Here is a 21,294-nt window from a genome sequence, read left to right on the forward strand (position 1 = left end):
TTTTTCACAGTTACTAAAATAGTGAGACAAATAAGGAATAATAATTATAGCCCTCAGTCTAATTTTGTGAGGCTCCCCAACATAAAATGACAAGAAAAAAAACAGCCAAAATAAACAAAATTACTCCAAAAACCCACAAATTGATACAACATAACAACAATCACCAAATTACAAAAAAAATCACAAAAACATGAAGAAATTTCAAATGATATAGAAATACATAAAATGATATTTTAAAAAATTACAGAAAAACACACAAAAGTGTAACAAAATGCCTCCAAAAACATACAAAATTATACACAAAACGTCTACCAAGATAAAGAAAAAAACGAGCAAAGTTACAAAACGACAATTAGCCTATATGACAGTAATAATTTGTTTAGTCAATTCACTCGTATTTTTATTTTTAAAACACATTTTCTCGAAACTTTATTGTGAAGCCGGTTTGTGTTGTCCGGCTCCGTCTGTGACGTCATTGCATCCCTGGCCGGGCTTTCCCATTGGTCAGTTTCCCTGCACCTGTTCAGCCCCATGGCCAATCACGCAGCTCCAGTCCGTGAGTGTCAAGATGGCGGCTTCCAGGGGTCTGTGTTACACATCAGCTCATGTAAGGTTTTAAAACCGGAGTGTGCCGATGGTTCCGAGCCGTGAGGAGGAAGTGCACAGCGGGAAACACGGAAGCGCTTTTTCCATGATGTGTGTCCGCGGGGCGCCGGAGTCGGTGTCCCTCTGAGGGCGAGCATGGCTACCGAGGACAGGATCAGTTTCTGGAGGAGGACTGCAAAGGTTCCTGGAAGGTAGGAGGATCATTCTGTGAACACTGCTGTGATAGGGAGTGAGAATAGAGACGCCCGGACACTCATACAGTCAATCCTGGCGAGTGTGTTGTTATCGGACACAACCGTGCTCAGGGTGTCAGGTGACGCGCGCACACACACGCGCACACACACCCACACACACACACACACACACACACACACACACACACACACACACACACACACACCAACCATATGCCGCCTGTATATCTCCCGAGACCTACCTGTGATCTTGTTTGTGTGTTGGGATTGCTGTTCATGTAATCTCATTTACTTTACACTTTCTATAATGTTCATCTCTTTAGATTTACATTCATACTTGGATTACTTATGATTTTCTCCTTTGTTTGACATTTGCCCCATGATGACAATATCTTAAAATAAGAACAGGATCAGGTTAGGGCTGTCACGATCTGCTTTTGTCCCGATTTAATTTGATCACTTCCCACACATCGATTGCGATTTTTCAAGTATTGGGATTAGATAGCATTGATTATTCCGATTTTAGTTTACTTATTTTCCTTGTCCAAAAACTAAAATTGAATCATACGCTTTTAGAAACAATATGAGTGAATAATCAGAATCAGAATTCCTTTAATCCAGGGGGACATTGCTTTTGTTACAGCTGCTCAAGAAAATATCACAAATAAAATAATAAACGTTAAACAAAAACGAAAGAAAGAATAAATGTTGAATAAGCGTATAATTAAGACTGTTAAAAAAATAAGGATCAGATACACACACTACAGTAATAAAAAGATGTGGACAACACAAGTCATTCAGTCGCTCTGACATGTATTTAATCTGCACATGAACATACACTACAGACTACATGTGCAGACATGGGAGAATAATGATAACTGAAACAATATCACATGAGATGGGACTCGTACCTACGACCAAATCACACCAGTGCTGATATTTAGCACAACAGTATTTAGAGACAAGAGATTAATTTGTTTATTATATTTTTTTTTGGCTTCGCCAAAACAAATGGGTCCACAACTGGAAGGGAGGTGAGGCTGCCCCCAAATGAATGTAAAAAATGACAGAAAAATCCAAAAATTGATTGATATAAATGAAAAATGAAATAAGAACAGCAAAAGCAACAAAACTCAAAATTACAGTATGGGAAAACATGATCAAAATGACTTCAAAGACACGCACCTGCTTAGATTGGTGATGATTCTAAATGCTGACATGAATGTTGATAATGTGGCCCTCAGGTCAGATTAAGGCTGCTCACTAAATTGAAATTCAATTACGATTTTGATTATTACACCCAATGATTACAAAAATAACATAATCAAGAAAAAACAATTAAAAAAAAAAAAAAAATTATTATTTTCTTACTTTTTTTTAATAGATGTTTTATTCGCTAAATAAAGCAAACCCACTATTTCAGACATCTACAAATAATAAAGCTTGGCACACACACATTAATACTAACTTTGAGTTGTTTATTCCACGCACACGCATGCCCCGCCCCTCTCAAAGCTAAAGCTAGCCTGCAGGCCAACATGAGGAAAGATGTTGCTAGTGGTCTTGAAACATGGCAGGAGAAATACAGCAAAAACACTGGTAAACAAGCAAGGCAAGTCAAATTCTCTAATATGGGAACACTTTGGGTTTAATGATGAACACCTCAAGCAAAGACACATCACTTGCAAGGAGTGGTTTGTTTTGTGCAAAAGTGAACATACTTGATTTTAGTGTTTGAAGCATTTTATTTATGTTTACAGAATTTTTTTTAATTGTACAAAAAATAAATAACCTTTTGGTTGACAAATAATTGTTTGAATAATTGTGATTTCAATTATGACTAAAATAATTGTGATTATAATTTTTTCTATAATCGAGCAGCCCTAGATCAGATACAATCACATGTTTGTGAACTACCAGACTTTGTAGTTTAACACAAAAAAAGCTTCAGACATAACTTGAGCTGAAATGCCATTTATCTTGATTTAGAGCTAAAGTACTGAATCTTTTAGGCATCGTACACAGTTTTTTTTCTTAAATCACAGAGTGAAAATGAGCAGGGAATACTGAAAAAACTAATCTTAGTAACAGCATTAAGTGTCTTTTCAAAGGACACGGACACAAAAACAAGAACATCCTTGGAATCAAGCTGCCATCATTCGACAATAAGGAAAACCAGAGTTTATCACCACTAGAGCCAAACAATCTCATGCCTGAGAATCCTTTAGAGTTCACAACTTTCTGTTATATTAATGAAAAAAACAACCTCGTTGTCTTGGATCAGTTGCAAACTAGCAAATATTAGAGCAAATCCCTTTCCTTTAAAAATGTTAAAGCAAACATAGGGTTAATTAAAATCAGCCAGCTTTCTCCTTGGTTTCATCTGAGCTGCCTTTTAGATAAGATTAGTGAGACTAAAATGTCTCTCATATGCCATCCTTCAACTTATCTGGTTCTTTTCTGTTGTTGAATGTAGCATAAATTGCCATGCAGAAGGGTTTTTTTTTTTGGATATCTGAAAATATCTGAAACGTTAACATTTAAGTGAAAGTCCATTCAAACTAAAAGGGTTTTGTTTATTTTACATTCATTCAAATAACTAATTTTAAAAAAATATTTATATTTTATATAGCCCATTTTATCTTACAGGACTGAGGCTCTCTGCATTGCCACAGAATACATGGATGAATTTATTGGTCAGAGACCACCCAACGTTTTCTGTTATTTTGTTTAGGGGTGTCCCGATCCGATATCAGTCCGATATTAGCCTGAAAACGAATATCGGATTCAAATTTCCGGATTCTCTGATATATATATATATATATATATATATATATATATATATATATAGAGATATTTTTTTTTTTTTTTTAATATTTTTTTTTTTTATTTTATTCAATTGTAGAATACTGTAGATATTGTGTTGAAGGTTAAAATGTATGTAACCAATTGGTAATAATAAATGGGTCAGTTTTTCTCAAATACTGTTGCTGACTATTGTTCTCTGATTGAGTAACATCACTTGATCAAGCCTTTTCTAACATTCCACACTACATAATAAGTAATTTTGTTTTTATTAAAGAAGGAAAAAAAAAGTATTTATGATTCATGCTGAAATCGTATCAATATCGGTATCATATCGGAAATGAAAAAGTTGTATCGGGACATCCATAATTTTGTTTATATACATTAGCAGTTGTTTTGTGTATTTTTCTGTACGTTTGTATGTCTTGTCGAGTCATTTTATTTATTTTCGTTGTTTTCTATTTTTTTTTTTTTTTTTTTTTAGTTTTTGGAGTCATTTTTGTATATTTTGTTCGTTTTGTATATTCTTCGTTTTGTGCATTTTTCTGTAAATTAGTTTTTTTTAAATCAATTTGTTTATTTTCGTTTTCTACATTCTTGTACTTCTTTTGTATATTTTGTTATCATTGTTGCCCATGTGTGGTGTCAACTCTGTACCACTCAAAGGGTGGAGTACAATTTTGTGGGATTAGTTCATTGGGAAACCTGAGAAGATGTGCACTGGGAGGGTGTTTCCTTTATTGTCCAACATGCTGTGGTGCGTGAAAGACTGGAAACACACACACATACAGTATCTATTTGAACAGGAGGACAAGCAGTAAGTTCTGCTGCCTGTCCTTGACTCGCGCTGATAAAACTAAATACTTGGCTGGTAAACACCAGACTGGCTCCAGCAGATAATCAGCAGGACCAGTTCCCAGCTACGAGTCCTACTAGTTTGTTCCTCTTTTGAGAAATATTGGCATGTGACCTAAAAACCCACAGAGTAGGAGGCCTACATTTTGTCAGATGGGAACGTACACAACATTCGATGCTTGACACTGAATCAAGGTTTATGACGGAGTGTCATTGACCATCAGCTGGTGATTGTTGGACTAACAAACATTAACAATCTGCAAAACATGTTCAAAATGAGAGATGAAAGCTACAATCTCTGAGAAATGTGTAATTTTATGTGCTATCAAATTACTTACTAAATTATGTAATTTATTCATTTTTTCTTTGTCTGCACATGCTGTCGATTGTCAAAGGTCAACGCTATATATAGTGCAATCTTTTTGTCACAGCAATGCATGTTTTATTATTGCAATTAAATTAATGTATTTATGTTATTCCATAATTGTGACCATCACCAGCCCTTCCTAAGGAAGGATAAGTTAAACTTTTTTAAAAAGAGAATATAAAAAGAGAGGGCAGTGTTACGCCTCGGTGAGGGGGAAGGGGTGGGGAAGAGTGGACTGGTTTAAGGTTGAGAGTGCAATGTGGTGTTACAGTTGTGCTTATTGTGTTGTGTAATCAGTTATATTGAAGCAGGTGACACTGCACCCAGCTTAAGTATAATGCTGATGGCCGTGAACAGAAGTGAGTGATTATACCTAAAACGGGAATTTGGGGTCAACGTATGTAAGGTTAAGCCCAGCACCAGTTTATCCCACAGCCCAAGGCATGCCAGTGCATCCACAACCAATGTGTGTGTGTAAGAGCCAGTTATGCAAACCCGAGGCCCCCCGCCAGCGCCCAGCCCCCAAGGGAGGGCCCAGAGAGTTCCCCGCTGGAGACCCCAGCAGAGGTGCAGAGGCATACGCCCTGGAGGCGACCAGCACTGCACCAGACAGGCATCCAGCAGTCGCTTGCCAGTGGTCGGACCCAGAATCAGCAGAGGACCCCAGGCCAGAGGGAACCGGAACAGAGGCAGCACCAGCAGCAGCCTGCCCCAGAACAACGGCCGAATCTCTGGCGACCCAGGACTCTGCAAGGCACCCCACCGGCACCCCGGCGCACCTTCTGAGCGCTCCAGATCACTCTTCATCAATGTCACCAGCACTATGAGCCTTAGTTATTGTCAAAAGCAGCCCTCCCCAGGGGTCCCAGCCAGACCGTCATGCTGGTTTTCTGCATGCGCACCATCGCTATGAATGTAGATCTGAGTATTTTATATAAAGTACTGGTGAGACGTTTAAAAAAAAAAAGAAATCTTACCTATTATAGTGAAAGAGGACCAAACGGGCTTTGTTTAGGGTCAAAATTCCTATAATAACATTAGACATCTCTACTAAATATTATTCAGCTACCTCAACTTCAGGCAAGAAAGATGGTTTTGTGGTTTCCTTAGATGCAGAAAAGGCATTCAATCCTCTCAAATGGCTTATTTATTTTACACACTTAAGCAGTTTGGCTTAGGTGATGATTTTGTTCAGTGTTTCCTTATACCCAGCCAGTGGCTGCAGTCTTATCTAATGGACTGATGTCTGCAAATTTTGTGGTCCGGAGGGGCTGCAGACAGGTCTGTCCTTTGTCTCCTCCCGTTTGTTGTAGCAATTGAACCACTGGCGGAGGCTATTAGGCGAGACCCCTTAATAATTGGATGTTAGCCGAAAATCACACAATTACGTTATATGCAGACAATGTTTTATTATTTATTTTTTAAAAAAACTCTATCAGTCCCTCATTTAATTCAAACTATTGACCGGTTTGCTGCCTTTTCTGGATATAAAATAAATGTTTCCAAATCCGAGGCAATGCCTCTGGGTAACTTGAAACAGCAGCCTGATAACCCCAATCTGTTCCCATTTAAATGGTCCCCCACAGTATTTACTTACTTGGGTATATACATCACACCAAAATTCAATCAAATGTTTAACGCTAACTTTAACCCACTCTTTGACAAAATCAGACAGGAACTGGAGGGATCTTAATATATCATGGCAGGGCCGAATCTCACTTTTGAAAATGAATGTCCTTCCACATTTGCTCTATCCAATTCAAATGATCCCCACATGTTATTCAATCATGAAATAATTAAAAAACTGAACGGTTGGTTAGTTCTTGTATTTGGGGCAAGATTATGGATCAGATTGTCAGTGTTGCAATTGCCATGAGCTATGGGTGGTCTGGACCTACCAGATATTAAAAAATAAGTGTCCTTTTAAGATATAGAGCGGATTGGATTAAAAATTAGGTTTCTTTGATTTGGCTTGATATTGAGAAATCCCTTTCTAGCTGTCCTCTTGAAATTTTCAATCTTTATTACTAAACTGAAGTCTATCGAAGAGCAGTGCAGCAACCCACTTACAATTAAAGCTGCAGTTTGTTAAATTCTCTCTCCACTCCGTTTTGAAACGAAACCGTAACTTGGCCTCCCTTACTGGGATATTTTGTGAATGCTCTTAGGGAATTTTTTCTCCATAGAAATTAGTGACAAATGTATAGACTTTATCTTGTGTTATTGGAGAGTTCTCTTTTGTTTTAGAGACTCTGACATCAATGCACGTATCACTGTGTAGTCATGTCCGCCATTGCATTTAGTACTTGAACATGCCTGACTTCAGTCGAGCAGCCAATAGTATCATCCAAAACCACCCATGGAGCACACGTGTTTGTAGAAAGATTTCTGATTGACTGAAGTCCAGCGTCACGCTGCGGGATTTATAAACTTAATTTACAGGGCCAGGAGAAGATATTCACTGTCCATTCAGAACACTTTGGATTACAATATACTCAAAGATGATCATTATGATTTTTTACCAAATGATGCCAAAAAAATGTACATACTGCAGCTTTAACACTGTTCGAGCATGGAGGATCCTGCAGCATGTGAAAGGGAGGTCAAGGCTTACCTCGGTCTTTACCCCAATCACTGATTGAACACAGCTTTCAAACGCTGGATGGCTATGGAAGTTTCTACTTTGAGGGATCTCTCTTTGATGTAGATGTCCTCATGTCTTTTATTCTCTTTTTTGATTTATAGTATAAAAATTACTCTTTCTTGAGGTATAAAACATTTTTTTTTTTATTTTGGACCACAACTTTGGGATATTTTACCACTCACAAATATTAAAAATCCTTTACATAGAAAATATATACACCTGTGTGTGGAAATTGCACAAAAATCAACACATACTCCCCTTGCTTAATTGGCCATATCTCGAAAAGTATTCATAGAATCAAATTATTTACATTGGTAAAACTTTCTGCATTTTTTTAGACCGAAGTGTGTGGGTCATTTGTTGAAAAGACAAAGACTTTTCTCTCTCTCGACATCTCGTACTGTTCACAGCAGCAAAGTCTCCTCTCTGTCACTGATGTTTTCTACGCTCTGCTTATGACCTCTTGTTTGAATTGATCAGCACAAACGCAGCAGTTTGTCAAGCTCTGATATATCCTCAGGATAAATGGGATTGGGCCTCAGAAGAGTGTCTGTTTGGCAGTTAAATGCACTTGTTCACAGTTGCCTGTGTTTCTGTTGTCAGCGGTGATGGCACCTCATGTTTTGTTTTTTTTGCAGTGTAAAGCCTGTGTACGGAGCACAGCATCCTCCGCTCGACCCTCGATTGCGCCGCTCGTAAGTGCTCGGTGTAAATGCTCTGCATGATGATCCCTGCAAAGTCTTTTTTTAAATATTTGTTATTCCAGGTTCAGCTGTTCATGAATGAGTAGCGTGTTTTTGTTGTGCACGTGCTCATGTACGCCGTTTATTTTGTTGAAACTGCTGACATGGATCTTTGTTGCATTCTCAGTTGTTGTTTTTTGGGGGGTTTTTTTGGCACCATCTCTGTAAACTAATGAACTTCACCATATACCAGCAGAAAAAGTCCTGGGGCATCATTTATAAAGCTTGCTCACAGACAAAACAATATCCTGCACAAAATTGGGGATTAATTAAAATAAACTTGTAGTGAAACATTGTGTACATCAACTTTGATCCCAGTGCACAAAATCCCATTGGTCAGTGGCTTGTTTAAATGCAAAAACATTCATGATCTCCTTTGACCAGTTATGGTAGAATGTGGGTGGGATTAAACTTAATTTAAAGGGAAATGTGCATGCAGGTGTGCTCAGCACATTTTGATAAATTCGAACATTCCAGCGCATCCCAGATTTTCGTCGTACGGATCCTACAAGATGCTTTTTAAATGAGGGCTCTGCCCATGTCTTGTTTCTACGGCTTCTGAATCTCATTGTCTTTTCTCTGTTCAGGTATCATAAAGACAAGCCTGCGTTCAACCAGTCCAAGACCAAAAAGGCCTCCAGTTTCCATGAGTTTGCCTGCAGCACCAACGATGCATGGGACATTGACGATGAGGAGGATTACAGTCTTACAGGAGTGATCCTTCCAAATTCAGCAGCGCTCTCATCCAGCCTCCACTCTCATCCAGCAGTGTTGGTACAGAACCAGGTAGATATGATCACTAACGGTACTACTGTAAGGAGCTTTGCTTCCACAGTCGTATTCTGACACTCACTGGATTATAATTTCTTTTTTAACTTCTTTTTTTTTAATTAATTTCACAAGTGGAATACAGTACAGTCAAGAGTCCTTTGATCACATCTATGTAGAGCAGCAAGTCAACTCCCATGTCCATATTCAGTGGATTTTAGTTGTAACTAAGGTTGCAAAGTTGGGAGTTTTCCATGTGAATAAACGATGAATTCATAAAATTAAAGCTCAACCTTTAATAATATAATGCATTTTATTTAAAAATGCTTTTCAAGAAACTCAAAGACACTTTACAAGTTATAACAATAAAATCAAAAACAGTGATTAAAACAAAGAAATATAAAAAGAAAAAGAAAGAACGTCAGTAAAAAGAAAAGCAGGAAACCGGTATGAATGAGTGGATGGTTAAATGTAGGGATGTCCCGATACAACTTTTTAATTTCCGATATGATACCGTATATGCCGATGCCGATGTTGATCTGATATCAGCATGAATCATACATACTTTTTTTTCTTTAATACAAAAATAATTGTTACTTTTTATGTAGTGTGGAATGTTAGAAAAGGCTTGATTAAGTGATGTTCCTCAAACAGAGAACAATAGTCAGCAACAGTAGGTATGAGAAAAACTGACCCATTTATTATTCACCAATTGGTTACATACATTATAACCTTCAACATAATATCTACAATTGAATAAAATAAATAAAAAATGAATTAGGGAAAAAAGAAAAATAAGAGAATCTGGAAATTTGAATCCAATGTTTGTTTTCAGGTTATATCGGACCAATATCCGATATTGGTATTGGATCGGGACACCCCTAGTTAAATGTTAAAAGCTGAGTGAAACAGGTGAGTTTTGAAGAGTGATTTGAAAGATGGGAGGTTGGTGCAGTTATGAATATGACTTGGGAGGAAGTTCCAGAGGGTATGTGCAGTTCTGTCCCCCCAGGTTTTGTGCTTGGTCCTGGGCACAGTGAGGTGGTTTTCATCTGACGAACGGTGGCTGTGGGAGGGCGTGTACGGGTGGAGCAGGTCTGAGAACAGGGATGTTAAATATTGTTGGGAAAATATTATTTAGCATCAAGACATTTTTAGCATTATACTTAAAAGTTATTACTGCCACATTAGACTGCAAATGACAAAGGAATGCAGTGTGTTATAAGTTTTGGAGCGTCCATCTTCCTGCAGAAAAGTCTCGCGGGATGAGATTTCACAGGAGTTAAGAGACTCCAAAACAACCTTCAATGGAAACATGTTCAAAGCACAATTATACTTTGACTCTTTTTGTAGAAATCTGTAACTAAACACTGTTATAGAAAATGACAATATCACCTATAATGATATATTTTTATTTTAAAGCTTATTATTTTGCATTAAAATACCTGTTTTAGAATTTGCTGCTTTAACTACTTCTAAGAACAGCATGAAAAGCACAGTTGGATGGATCACTGACTGCGTCCTAACCCAGACCTTCAGCTAAACAAGCCGCACTACAGAACTCACTCACACGTGCTGTCCCCAATAGGAGAAAAAGCAAACAGTGGAACATATTGTGCAGCTGTTTGATAATAAATGTTCCTATGTGGCATTTTGTATCCATAATTGTAACCTAGAAATGTATTTCTAGTGTATTTAAAGATATTGAGGTTTATATTGTATATCACCATTTGGGGAAAAAATATCGAGATATGAGTCATATGTCGAGAAAGTAAAATCGGAGGATGTCAATGTGGCCCAGAGAGTGAAACAAGGCGTTTTTTAATTGTTGTTTTACACAAAAGTCTCCTTTTTTATTTATTTGTTTTTAAAAAGGGTAATTTTGAGTAATATTTCTCTCAAAATGAAGTTTTGGTTGTGAAAGAGTATTCAACCAAATAATTTAGGTTAAAACCAACACTGCACTGTTTGTGTTTGAAGGGCATTTATTAGCGTCAGTGCTGCTGTTTGTCATCTTGATTTTGATTAAAAGGTATCGAGTTGGAATCACGTTTTTCACGTTTCATACCGTGCTATTAAAAAGCAAAATGCTTATAATACTTGAAAAAAATGTTGTTCTGTTGAAATGTTATGTTTTTATTGTATGGCTGCTGATATTTATCTTTGGATATGGTTGAGTTATAAAATATTCTTATTAATTAAAAAAAAAGTCCAAATGTTCTTAGTTAGCTTTTTCAAGATTTTTAGACATTTATTCCATGTCATTGTATGTTGAGCTAAGAGAAAATGGATTTAGTTTAGAATTAGCATCTCACTTTTTGCTTTTGCTACATTTATTTGTATGACAAGTGCTTGGTTGGATGATTTATCTTTGCCATTATGGTTATTAAGGGTGTCCTGATCTGATCTTGGTCCGATATACTACAAATACACCACTATTCCCAAATATACTTTAGACCCATGTTTTCTGTTATGTTTAAGTGTGTTTATATGCTCGTGTGTTGTCTCAGCTGCAACATGAGGAAACTGTGGCGTCTCACAAACCGTCAGAGGCTCCAAACCTGTGCAATGTTCATCAGGACGACACCGAGTTTATACACGTTAACGGCAAAGTGGTTAAATCTAGGAGTGACGACGCACACCTCAGCGCATGCTCTGGTACGTAAGAAGCTGCAGCAGATTGTTCTGTTAGGAAAAATACATTTTTGTCTTGTTGCATCAAAGCTGCTGGAGATGATCATATTTGTATCAGATAAAGAGAAATAACCAGATCAATCAAAAGATCATTTGCTCGATAAAATAAAGATGTTAAAGGTTGAAATTGCTGCTCAAACACTCTTATTGACATTGTTCTAAAAGTTTGGTGCATTGCATTGTGGGATGTGGAGTCCTATCTGTTTTTCTTGCTTTCACATGCAAACTTTAAACAAATCTGTTTACATTTGTCTTTAGTTCGCTCCACTCTCCAGAAGCAGCATTCTCTCCCTGTCCGTCCTATCATTCCATTGGTCGCTCGTATCTCAGACCAGAATGCATCTGGGGCCCCGCCCATGACAGTGAGAGAGAAGAGTCGTTTGGACAAATTCAGGCAGTTGCTGGCCAATCCTAACACAGACCTCGGTAAGCAGGAGAAATTGTGTTTTGTTGAGCTTATTTTCAATAATAGACATGAAAGTTTAGACCTCAAATATTTCACACTTAGAAATAAACTCTCCATGTTGTCATTTTTGACATTTTGTGTTTTGAACACCATCTTATTTTAATAAGAAATCACCATATAGGTATTTCTGGACAATTACAGGATGAAAATGTTAACTTTTCATGCTTGGATGCGAATGAATCTTAACATGAATTTCAGATAGACTTTCAGTTTAAAGGATTTATTCAGCCTTATTAATATGAACACAATGAGGAAGTGGTCAGTCTGCTGTCAATGCAGCTAATCAAGCCATCTGTGCTCAGGCTGCAGGGGTCAGTAAGTAAGTAAGACTGAAAATATTGCAGAGTATAAATATAGTTTACAGTATATTAAAGGGATCCTCTACTGTTTACAGGTTTAGCCTAAAATCTTTGAATGCATTGAAATGTCATTTAATTGCCTTTTAAAAATGGGACTATATTACAGTTTTGGAACCTGTGTTCCGCCATCTTAAAATCACGTGATCGATAATGTCACACGGCCATAGACGTAGAATGTTGAGCGATTAATTGAAAAGTAGTTTGTGCATCTGTAGCGGTAGATTCGAGAAGTTGTAACCGGTGAGTTGTGATTGTAAATGATCATTTATGCAAGTAATTAAAAAAACATGTGAATAAATGTTGGATTACAAGTTTGTAGCTGTAATTTTATGTGTAAATATCAGTCTCTAAATTTTTTTCCCATCATTTGTGACATTAAATTTATTTCACGTGTGTGGATTTTTTTATACGCAAGCTCACATCATATTCTACATGCTCTCACGTCTTGCAACATATCTACCTTCATAGTGTGCATCGACTTTTCTGCTTGCAGAGGAGCTGCGGAAGCACAGCTGGTCAGGCATTCCCAGAGAAATGCGTCCCGTCACGTGGCGACTCCTCTCTGTAAGCCCAGTGACCTCCACACACACTCCTCCCCTCGCCTTTTCTCTACGTGTTCAAACTGCATCATAGCAACTGAATTTACATATCTGTGTTGTTTTATCTAAAAAGTTCAGCTTGTTCTGCTGCTCTGACTGTTTGTGTGTGCGTCCTCTTTGACAGGGTTATCTGCCAGCCAACAAGGAGCGCAGAGAGCTGGTGCTGACAAGAAAGAGAGAAGAGTATTTTGGCTTCATTGAGCAGTATTATCATTCTCGAGCAGACGAGCAGTATAAAGACACATACAGACAGGTGAACACAAGCATTATCCTCCTCTCTCTAAATGAAGATGAGCTAATCTTCATGTCTTGTTTTCTATCAGATCCATATTGACATTCCGAGAACCAACCCTCTGATCCCGCTGTTCCAGCAGCCTACAGTGCAGGAGGTAGGTCATGAACCCATGGACTGCTTGTCCTATCATCAAATTTGTTTTCAACTTGTTTTTTTGTTTTTTCCTTCTACTTTATCTGCACATGCTGTTGAAAGTCAACACTACAAGAAGTGCAATATTTTTAAGACAGCATGTTTTGTTATTGCAATTAAATAAATGATTTTTTTTTTTATTGCATAATTGTGACCATCACATTCAACTTGTTTTTAATTGTTTGACATTTCACGTCTGCTCTGAGATTGTTCCTCTGTGTGAGAATGGATCCAACCAAAGTGTGAAGACTAGTTTTGAACTTTAAAGTGTTTCATCAGTGATTGAGGAAGAGGCAGCATCAGATTGCTTCACCGATGAGGAACTTTAAGACGGAACTCGACTGATTCCGATCGGTTCCTCAAAAGTGTGAAGTGACAGAGATTCACAGCACAGGGTTCAATTTTGTGTGACTCCCAAATGAAATGCTCAAAATGATACCAAAAATGCACAAAATGACAGAAAAATACACAAGGACAACAAAAATTGTGTTTTTCTGTATTTTTCTATTGTGTATTTTTGGTGTCGTTTATGTGTTTTTCGAATGCTGTCTGTTTTTTTGTTGCATCTTAGTGTGTTGATTCATTTTGTGTGTTTTTGTTATTGTTTGTATATTTTTGTGTATTTTCTAGACATCTTTAGTGTTTTTGGAGTAATTTTATTTTTCATGTCTTTTGTGTATTTAACTGTCATTTGGTGTATTTTTTGTTATTTTGATAATTTCTTAGTCAATTTGTTTGTGTTTTTTTTTTTTGAGTAATTTTGTGTGTGTGTGTTTTGTAGTCATTTAGTGTGTTTTTATTATTTTGTTTATTTAACTGTCATTTTGTGTATTTTTAATTATTATTTTTCTCTCATCTTGAGCTTGTACTACGAAGCTAGATAAGTGAAGCCTGGATATCTCTTCATTAGTGGGCTTCACCTAACCAATTTCAGCCTGGCTGCATGTGCGCTCTTGTGACGGTTGGAGATTGCAGCGTCAGACCAATCACAAACACGGAGAAATTGTGTAGGGCAATTTACGTTACATTTGAGGAATAATTCTTTAAAAATATGAAGAATTCAAATTCATAATTCAGACCAAAAATAACTGTTGCTGCAGAAAAAACAGGAATGAATGAACATAGGCAGGAAGCTGCTGACGCTGTTACTGTGTAAAAATATGAGAATATAAATTAATCAATCCATCGGATGATAAAAGGACAGCGCTTTGATCAGCCAGTTTCACTTTTATTCTATAACATCAGACGCTGTCCTCAATTTATCACACACACACTGGGCTGAGAGCACATTGTTTCTGAGTATGTTCCTGCTGATGCCGTCAGCGACACTATAGTGTATGTATGAAATGAATGAAACAATGAATGATCAGGGTGCCTTATTCTTGGGTAGAGTGCTGGCTGGTAGGGCATGGAAGTCCGTATCATTCATTCATCTACAGCCTACTGTTGATCAGTCCATCAGATGTAAATCTATACCTTTGCTAAAAGATGTCATTGGTAAATGAAAGGATTGCATTTATCCATTAATAATCTTTCTTTTCTAAATGCAGCTGTCAGATCTGCACCAACCAGGATCTGCTAACATTGGGCAGTTCATTTTCCAAGAGAACTGATTAGTCAGGAGGCGGGACTATAGTACTCGCTCAGATCTTATCCACTTCATACCCTGGTCCCGAACAGGTTAGGTGTTCATCCTAAGTTACCATGGTGATTTAGCCCTGTAAGAAGTTATCCATCATCATAGTATAGGACGCACCAATATTGTGTAATGTATTTTTGTTATTTTGTTCATTTTACTGTCATTTTGTGTGTTTTTTAGTCATTTTGTTTATTTTCCTTTCATTTTGTACATTTAATTTGTTTGGGAGCCACACAAAATTAGACAGAGGAGCCATCTGTGGAACCCGGGCCACTAGTTGCCAATTTGTTGTGAGTAGAGCTTTGAAAAGCTAACAATCAGAGCGAGACGTGGAAAAAAAAACAGAAGAAGCAGTTTATTATAGATGGTTTTGCTCATTAGTTTTTTAATGCATTCTACTTTTGCTATGGTTTGTGTTTTGGATATTTTGAAGCTGTAGATCTTAGAATGCTTTCAATTTTTACCTGGACTTTGCCGACTCCTGTAGTTCACATATATTCTTCTGTTTAGTACCTATTGACTGTTCTGTGTTTATTTCTTCAGGTTTTTGAGAGAATCCTGTTTATCTGGGCCATCCGTCACCCTGCCAGTGGATACGTGCAGGGAATCAACGACCTGGTCACTCCTTTCTTTGTCGTCTTCCTGTCTGAGTTTGTTTGTAAGCGATTAAGTGAACGTGTGATCGTTGCTGACCTAATATTCATGTTATTTTATAACTTTGTGGCTTCAGAACATTTGTTTTTAGGAGCCTTAAAGGGATAGTTCAGTAGTGTGAATAAGAAATGATGTAGAATCTACAGATGCAATGAAAAGCTCTGTGACATGATGGTATTTCCAGTGGACATTTACAATTGTAATTTTTATTAAATAATCATGAAATGCAACTTAGTTTTAGACTAAATTTAGTCTTCATTGTTAGTAGTAGTAGTTTTAAGGCTTGTCCCCCTTCCACACAACAAAAGTAGTTTTGATTAGACACTTTCCTAAAAATAAACTTAGTTCTGATTATGTTTCATCCCCTGTGAACATTATAGATTAGTTTTTATCAAAAACATAAATATATTTTTGGTTTAGTTTTTGTTTACATGTATTTAAAAAAACCTAAATTAGTTGTCACTTAAAACAACAAAGAAATGATGAAAACTAAAACTAAATAAACACTGTTTTAACAACAGTTAAGAACTTTTCTAAATTTACTGCTGACCTGTTCCTGTTATTAGTATTTTTATTGGCTTTGATTAAAAACTGGACAAAGATACAAACCAGGCGATTCCTCTTAATTTGGATATTTCAATGACTCTGTACAATATTAAAGGTGCTCAGAGGTGTTACTTGACTGATGTTAAATGGAAGATTGATAATCAGGAATAATCGAAAATCCTGTCGATAATTGTAATTAAATCGAGACTTCAAAAACCAGAATCGAATCAAGAAACTGGGCTGTTCAACCACACCTATTATTGGCTGAAATCTCCACAAAAGACACGCCCACATAAAAAGGGCCATTAGGTTTGAGACTAAAATTTGATTTAAAAAAAATGAAAAATGACTATCCTCTATGGGTTGGAACACTGATATTACAGTCAGATTTTCCTAATGGCTGAGAATGGAGGTTTGTGATTTTTGGCGGCTTCTTCACGTCGCTGTTGGCTTTTCCCCTCCTATAAAAATTATCACCTGTGGGCTCTTTTGTTTGTGGGATTAGGTTGGATTGAGAGAATTGTGATTATTACGTAGCTAGTTTGCAGGAGCCCCACCCATAATCAATGTATTTTTGTAATTTCCAGCCCAAACCACAGGGCTTAGTTCCTTTTTACATATTCTGAGACATTTTCCTCGTTATTTCCAGCGGAGGACGTGGAAAACTTTGAGGTGGCAGCGCTGCCAATAGACACACAGAGGAATATTGAGGCGGACAGCTTCTGGTGCATGAGCAAGTTACTGGATGGAATTCAGGTACAAACTCACTTCATCTTCATCAGCACTGATATGATCAACTGTAAGTGTGTGAGTCAACTGAAGTGGATTTTATTTCAGGATAATTACACCTTCGCTCAGCCGGGAATCCAAAACAAAGTGAAGGCTCTAGAGGAGCTGGTCAGCAGGATAGATGGTAAGTCACGGAACAACAGAGAACGATACACAAAGACAAACATGCACTTAACTGATTCAAGACCATAAACGTGAATTTTCTGCCAAATATTTTGCATTAATTCACACAAAAAAGAAGGAAAAAGAAGTTTGAAATAACTCAAATTAAAATGAAATAAAATAAAATATATTTAAATAAAAAAAATACTGAAATAATAATAAGGTTGAATAAATGAATGAGGTAACTTACCTGCCCAACCGGCAGCAGCAGCTCATCACGCATTAAGTGGTTAGCCTGGTTAGCATGAGGTTTATGCGCATGTTGAGTTTACAGCTACATTTATATAGACACAGATTGATATAATATGAGTTTGAGCTGTTTAAACTTCTGGACTTGTTTGCCCACATACTGTATTTGTACTGAGAGGTCTTTATGATAACTAGGGATGCACAAATTGAAGATTCTTGGCCGATACCAAGAATGAGAAAACCAAGGCCGAAATATATCAGTACCATTACATTTATGGCTCTGAATGTTACTAACCTCACTAAAATGAAAGCATTCCAATTTCAGAAATTATCATTAATGATTCAAAAAATAAATTAATTTATGATTAAAAATATGTATTTAACAGTGACATTTCAACAATGCACAATATAATTAAGCAGTATCACCCGAGAGGCAGGGCTGTTGTGATGAAAGATCAGCACTGGTCTGATTCGGTCAAAGCTCAACAGCATAAGCTTTTATACACCAGTTCTACAAGCACATTTTATTAGTTGACAGTAATAAGTTACAAGAGATTATGATTTGTTTGTTTATTTAATCATTTGGTTCCGCCAACAAAAATAGTTCCACAAGTGGGGAACACACACACTACGCTACGTTCACACTGGAGGCAAATGCGACCTGGATTCGATCATTTTGTATCCGATCTGTTAAAAACATTCTCAACAGCACAATTCTGATATTAATGAACTCCGCATCTTTGAAGCCGCTGTCATCCCTGTCCCATTACTGTTGACACTGACTCCTCATCCTAACACTCCGCTATAAAGATGTAGCAGCCATCACACTGCAAACACCTAGAGCGATAAACCAGGTTCTTCTTTTTCAGTCACCCTAAGGTTATGAAGCATCTCAGCGTGACACACAGTCCTACACTGGATGCCTCCATATTTACTTCTGTAAACACTGTGTGTTTTTGGAGTAATTTTGTACATTTACTTTGGAGGCCACACATCATTAGACCAAGGACCCCATCTGGCCCCTGGCCCGCCAGTTGGCTATGTTTGCTTTACACCTCATACAGTGTATTATTTCTTAGTGAATATAGTCCAAAGCGTTGCTGTTGGTGTTTCCTAAATATAGTGCGATGTGATCACATTACTGTACATGATAACACAAAGCACATATCTTGGATCATGAAACGAGCACTGCTTCAAAGGTTCCATTAGCTTGTGTGTTGTTGTGTTGCAGAGGACATTCACAATTATTTCAAGAGGTACGAGGTGGAGTACCTGCAGTTTGCCTTTCGCTGGATGAACAATCTCTTGATGAGGGAGCTGCCACTGCGATGTACCATCCGTCTCTGGGACACCTACCAGGTACATAGCAGACACACACAGATTAATAATAATATATATATATTTCAGATTGCAATATGAGATAAATGTAGAATAACATCAACAAAGATACGGTGAATGATTCAAACATGTGTTTGATGACTTTTATTCATTTATTTAGGCACACAATCACTCATCTGTCTGTACACAGATACCAGAGGCTAAAAGCTGAGAAGTGACAAAATATGACAAAATCTGATTTGCTAAAGCAAAACTAATAAGGAATGGAACTTGGTTTGGGTGAGCACCAGATGAATAATAAAGAAAAGGCTCAATTGTCTTGCAGTAAAATACAGAAATATACCATACGACACAAAATGAATAAATAGACAAAACAAAAACACAGAAAAAAACAATAAATCAAATACACAAAAATGTACAAAATGACAGTAAAATACACGAAAGGACAAAAAAAATAAAAATTACTCCAAAAACACAGAAGACAAGTACAGAAATAACACAAAAGGAATAAAAAAAACAACAAAGATACAGACAACATAAACAAACAAAACAAAAACACATAAAACAACAACAAAAATGCACAAAAAACTGAAATATACAGAAATGTTGTAATATATCGTGATGCTAATGTCACTTTCTGTTGTGGAATTTATCAACCGTTTTTCTACTCAGCAGAAGCTGGTGTGTGCTCATAGCAGAGTGACTTATCAGAGTGGAATCACTTTCATTAGTAACAGGTTGATCAGGATTGCAGGAGTTTCTGAGCTGGTGATGACAATGTTGTTAAAAGCTACAATGCATCAATGTTACAATCAGGAAACCAGTATGAGCTCCCAATGGAGTGTTCAGTTGGTCACCTTTTTTAAACCCACTCTTACTTTAAAAACACCAACTTCTGGTTGCCCAATAAGAAAAAATGGGTGTTTTTAGGTTTGTCTTCTAACATTTAATTTTTTTTGTTTTGTTTTTTAGAAACAGAAAGGAAAAATTAACCAGTTTTGAATGTTTTGTTCATTCCTTCTGGACCCTGATAAAGAAAATTACCTTGTATTTCAAATTTGATATTTTAAATATTCAAATGGAATTCTTCTTGTTGTTTTCCACAGGCGGAGGCCGAGGGTTTCTCTCACTTCCACCTGTACGTCTGTGCTGCTTTCCTCATCGAGTGGCGCAAAGAAATACTCTCCATGGTTGACTTTCAGGTAATCACAAACTTTGTAAAAAAGTTATTTGATATACAGTATTTTACTTCCTCAGAGCATCCGGTGTCTGTGTGTATATAAAGTATTATTTTTAGGTTTCCTAACAGATACTGATCATATAGCGTCTAATAACCTTGTCTTGCTCCTCAGGGGCTCCTCATGCTGCTGCAGAACCTTCCCACGATCCACTGGGGGAACGAGGAAGTGGGCCTCCTCCTGGCTGAAGCTTACCGACTAAAGTACACGTTTGCAGACGCACCGAGCCACTACAAGAGATAGACGGCGTGCACATTGGTGCAGGCGAAGCTGGATGTGTTGCCTCTGAGCTCTATGGGAAATCACTCATACAGTAATTGTTCGTATTATTATTATTATTATCATTATTAGGACACCACGGGAACTCGAAGGACTTGGAGAAAAAGACAGAATGTATTTATTTTTAGTGAAGGTTTTCCAAAGGACTGTGGATATCATCCCAGCTGATTTAAAGTACTTGTTTTCTATGTTTTCCCATTGTTTTAGACAAACACTGATGCATAGGTTACATATTTATAACAAACACAAGAAATACATTTGTGTTGATGCATTTGAAGAATTAAGTGACGCTGCGTAGTGAAAGCACTGTTTTGTTTTTTTATAATTTATGAATTTGATAGAATTATAATTTCCTCAACTACAACAGTAAGGCTACCACGTGGAAATGGAACTGAAGAACGTCTCTGAAGCGTCTAAAGGGAAGGGAAGCGTCGAAGCAGTCAGAATCTACAAATACACGAGACAGTGTTCTTACCTGAGCAGTGAAACACTCCATCAGCACGCAAATCCACATTTCTGATTGCTTGAGTCACACGATCACGGCTCCAATGCATTATTCATGTGTTTCGTGGATAATCCTCAACTTCCTTGACCAATGAGAGCTGCTGTGAAATCTGCTGCTTTGGTTGATCCTCAACTTTAGCCTAAAATAAATAAAAATGCTCAAATTGATATATTTTTCTTCACTCCATCTTAATGGTGCAGTCCGCGATGTTGAAAAACTAGCGAGACTTCCTCTAAGCCCTTGTAGGCTCCTTTCAGAGCCCTGTCCACAGGCTTGAACGTGCATGGGACTCACATTTTGGAGTGTGCACACAGGATGGGGATGGGTGGGGGGGGGTTAGTCCTGGGACTCCTCTCAGGACGGAAGACTCATTTCACTCAGAATAACAAAGTGTTTCTAAACAGGATGTAAACTTTAAAACTGCTGGA

The 21,294-nt window shown here is 37.3% G+C and overlaps 1 protein-coding gene across 1 annotated transcript; it reads left to right on the top strand.

Moving 5' to 3' along the window:
- Positions 1 to 526: 526 nt before the first annotated feature.
- On the top strand, positions 527 to 21,033 carry tbc1d22b (TBC1 domain family, member 22B). The gene is made up of 14 exons (XM_028452988.1): positions 527 to 797; positions 8,110 to 8,166; positions 8,802 to 9,000; positions 11,493 to 11,640; positions 11,935 to 12,102; positions 12,995 to 13,065; positions 13,225 to 13,353; positions 13,424 to 13,489; positions 15,710 to 15,824; positions 17,016 to 17,122; positions 17,204 to 17,279; positions 18,738 to 18,865; positions 19,951 to 20,046; positions 20,197 to 21,033. Exons 1-14 carry the CDS (start codon positions 742 to 744, stop codon positions 20,323 to 20,325), a joined length of 1,545 nt encoding a protein of 514 aa, XP_028308789.1. The 5' UTR covers positions 527 to 741; the 3' UTR covers positions 20,326 to 21,033.
- Positions 21,034 to 21,294: the final 261 nt, after the last annotated feature.

This window comes from Gouania willdenowi, chromosome 7, assembly GCF_900634775.1.
Source record: "Gouania willdenowi chromosome 7, fGouWil2.1, whole genome shotgun sequence".
NCBI lineage: Eukaryota > Metazoa > Chordata > Actinopteri > Blenniiformes > Gobiesocidae > Gouania > Gouania willdenowi.

Coding starts and splice junctions, on each gene's coding strand:
- tbc1d22b (XM_028452988.1), top strand. CDS start 742: ATGGCTACCGAGGACAGGATCAGTTTCTGGAGGAGGACTGCAAAGGTT. Junction 17,280..18,737: donor GCTGGTCAGCAGGATAGATG/GTAAGTCACGGA, acceptor GTTGTGTTGCAG/AGGACATTCACAATTATTTC. Junction 18,866..19,950: donor GTCTCTGGGACACCTACCAG/GTACATAGCAGA, acceptor TGTTTTCCACAG/GCGGAGGCCGAGGGTTTCTC.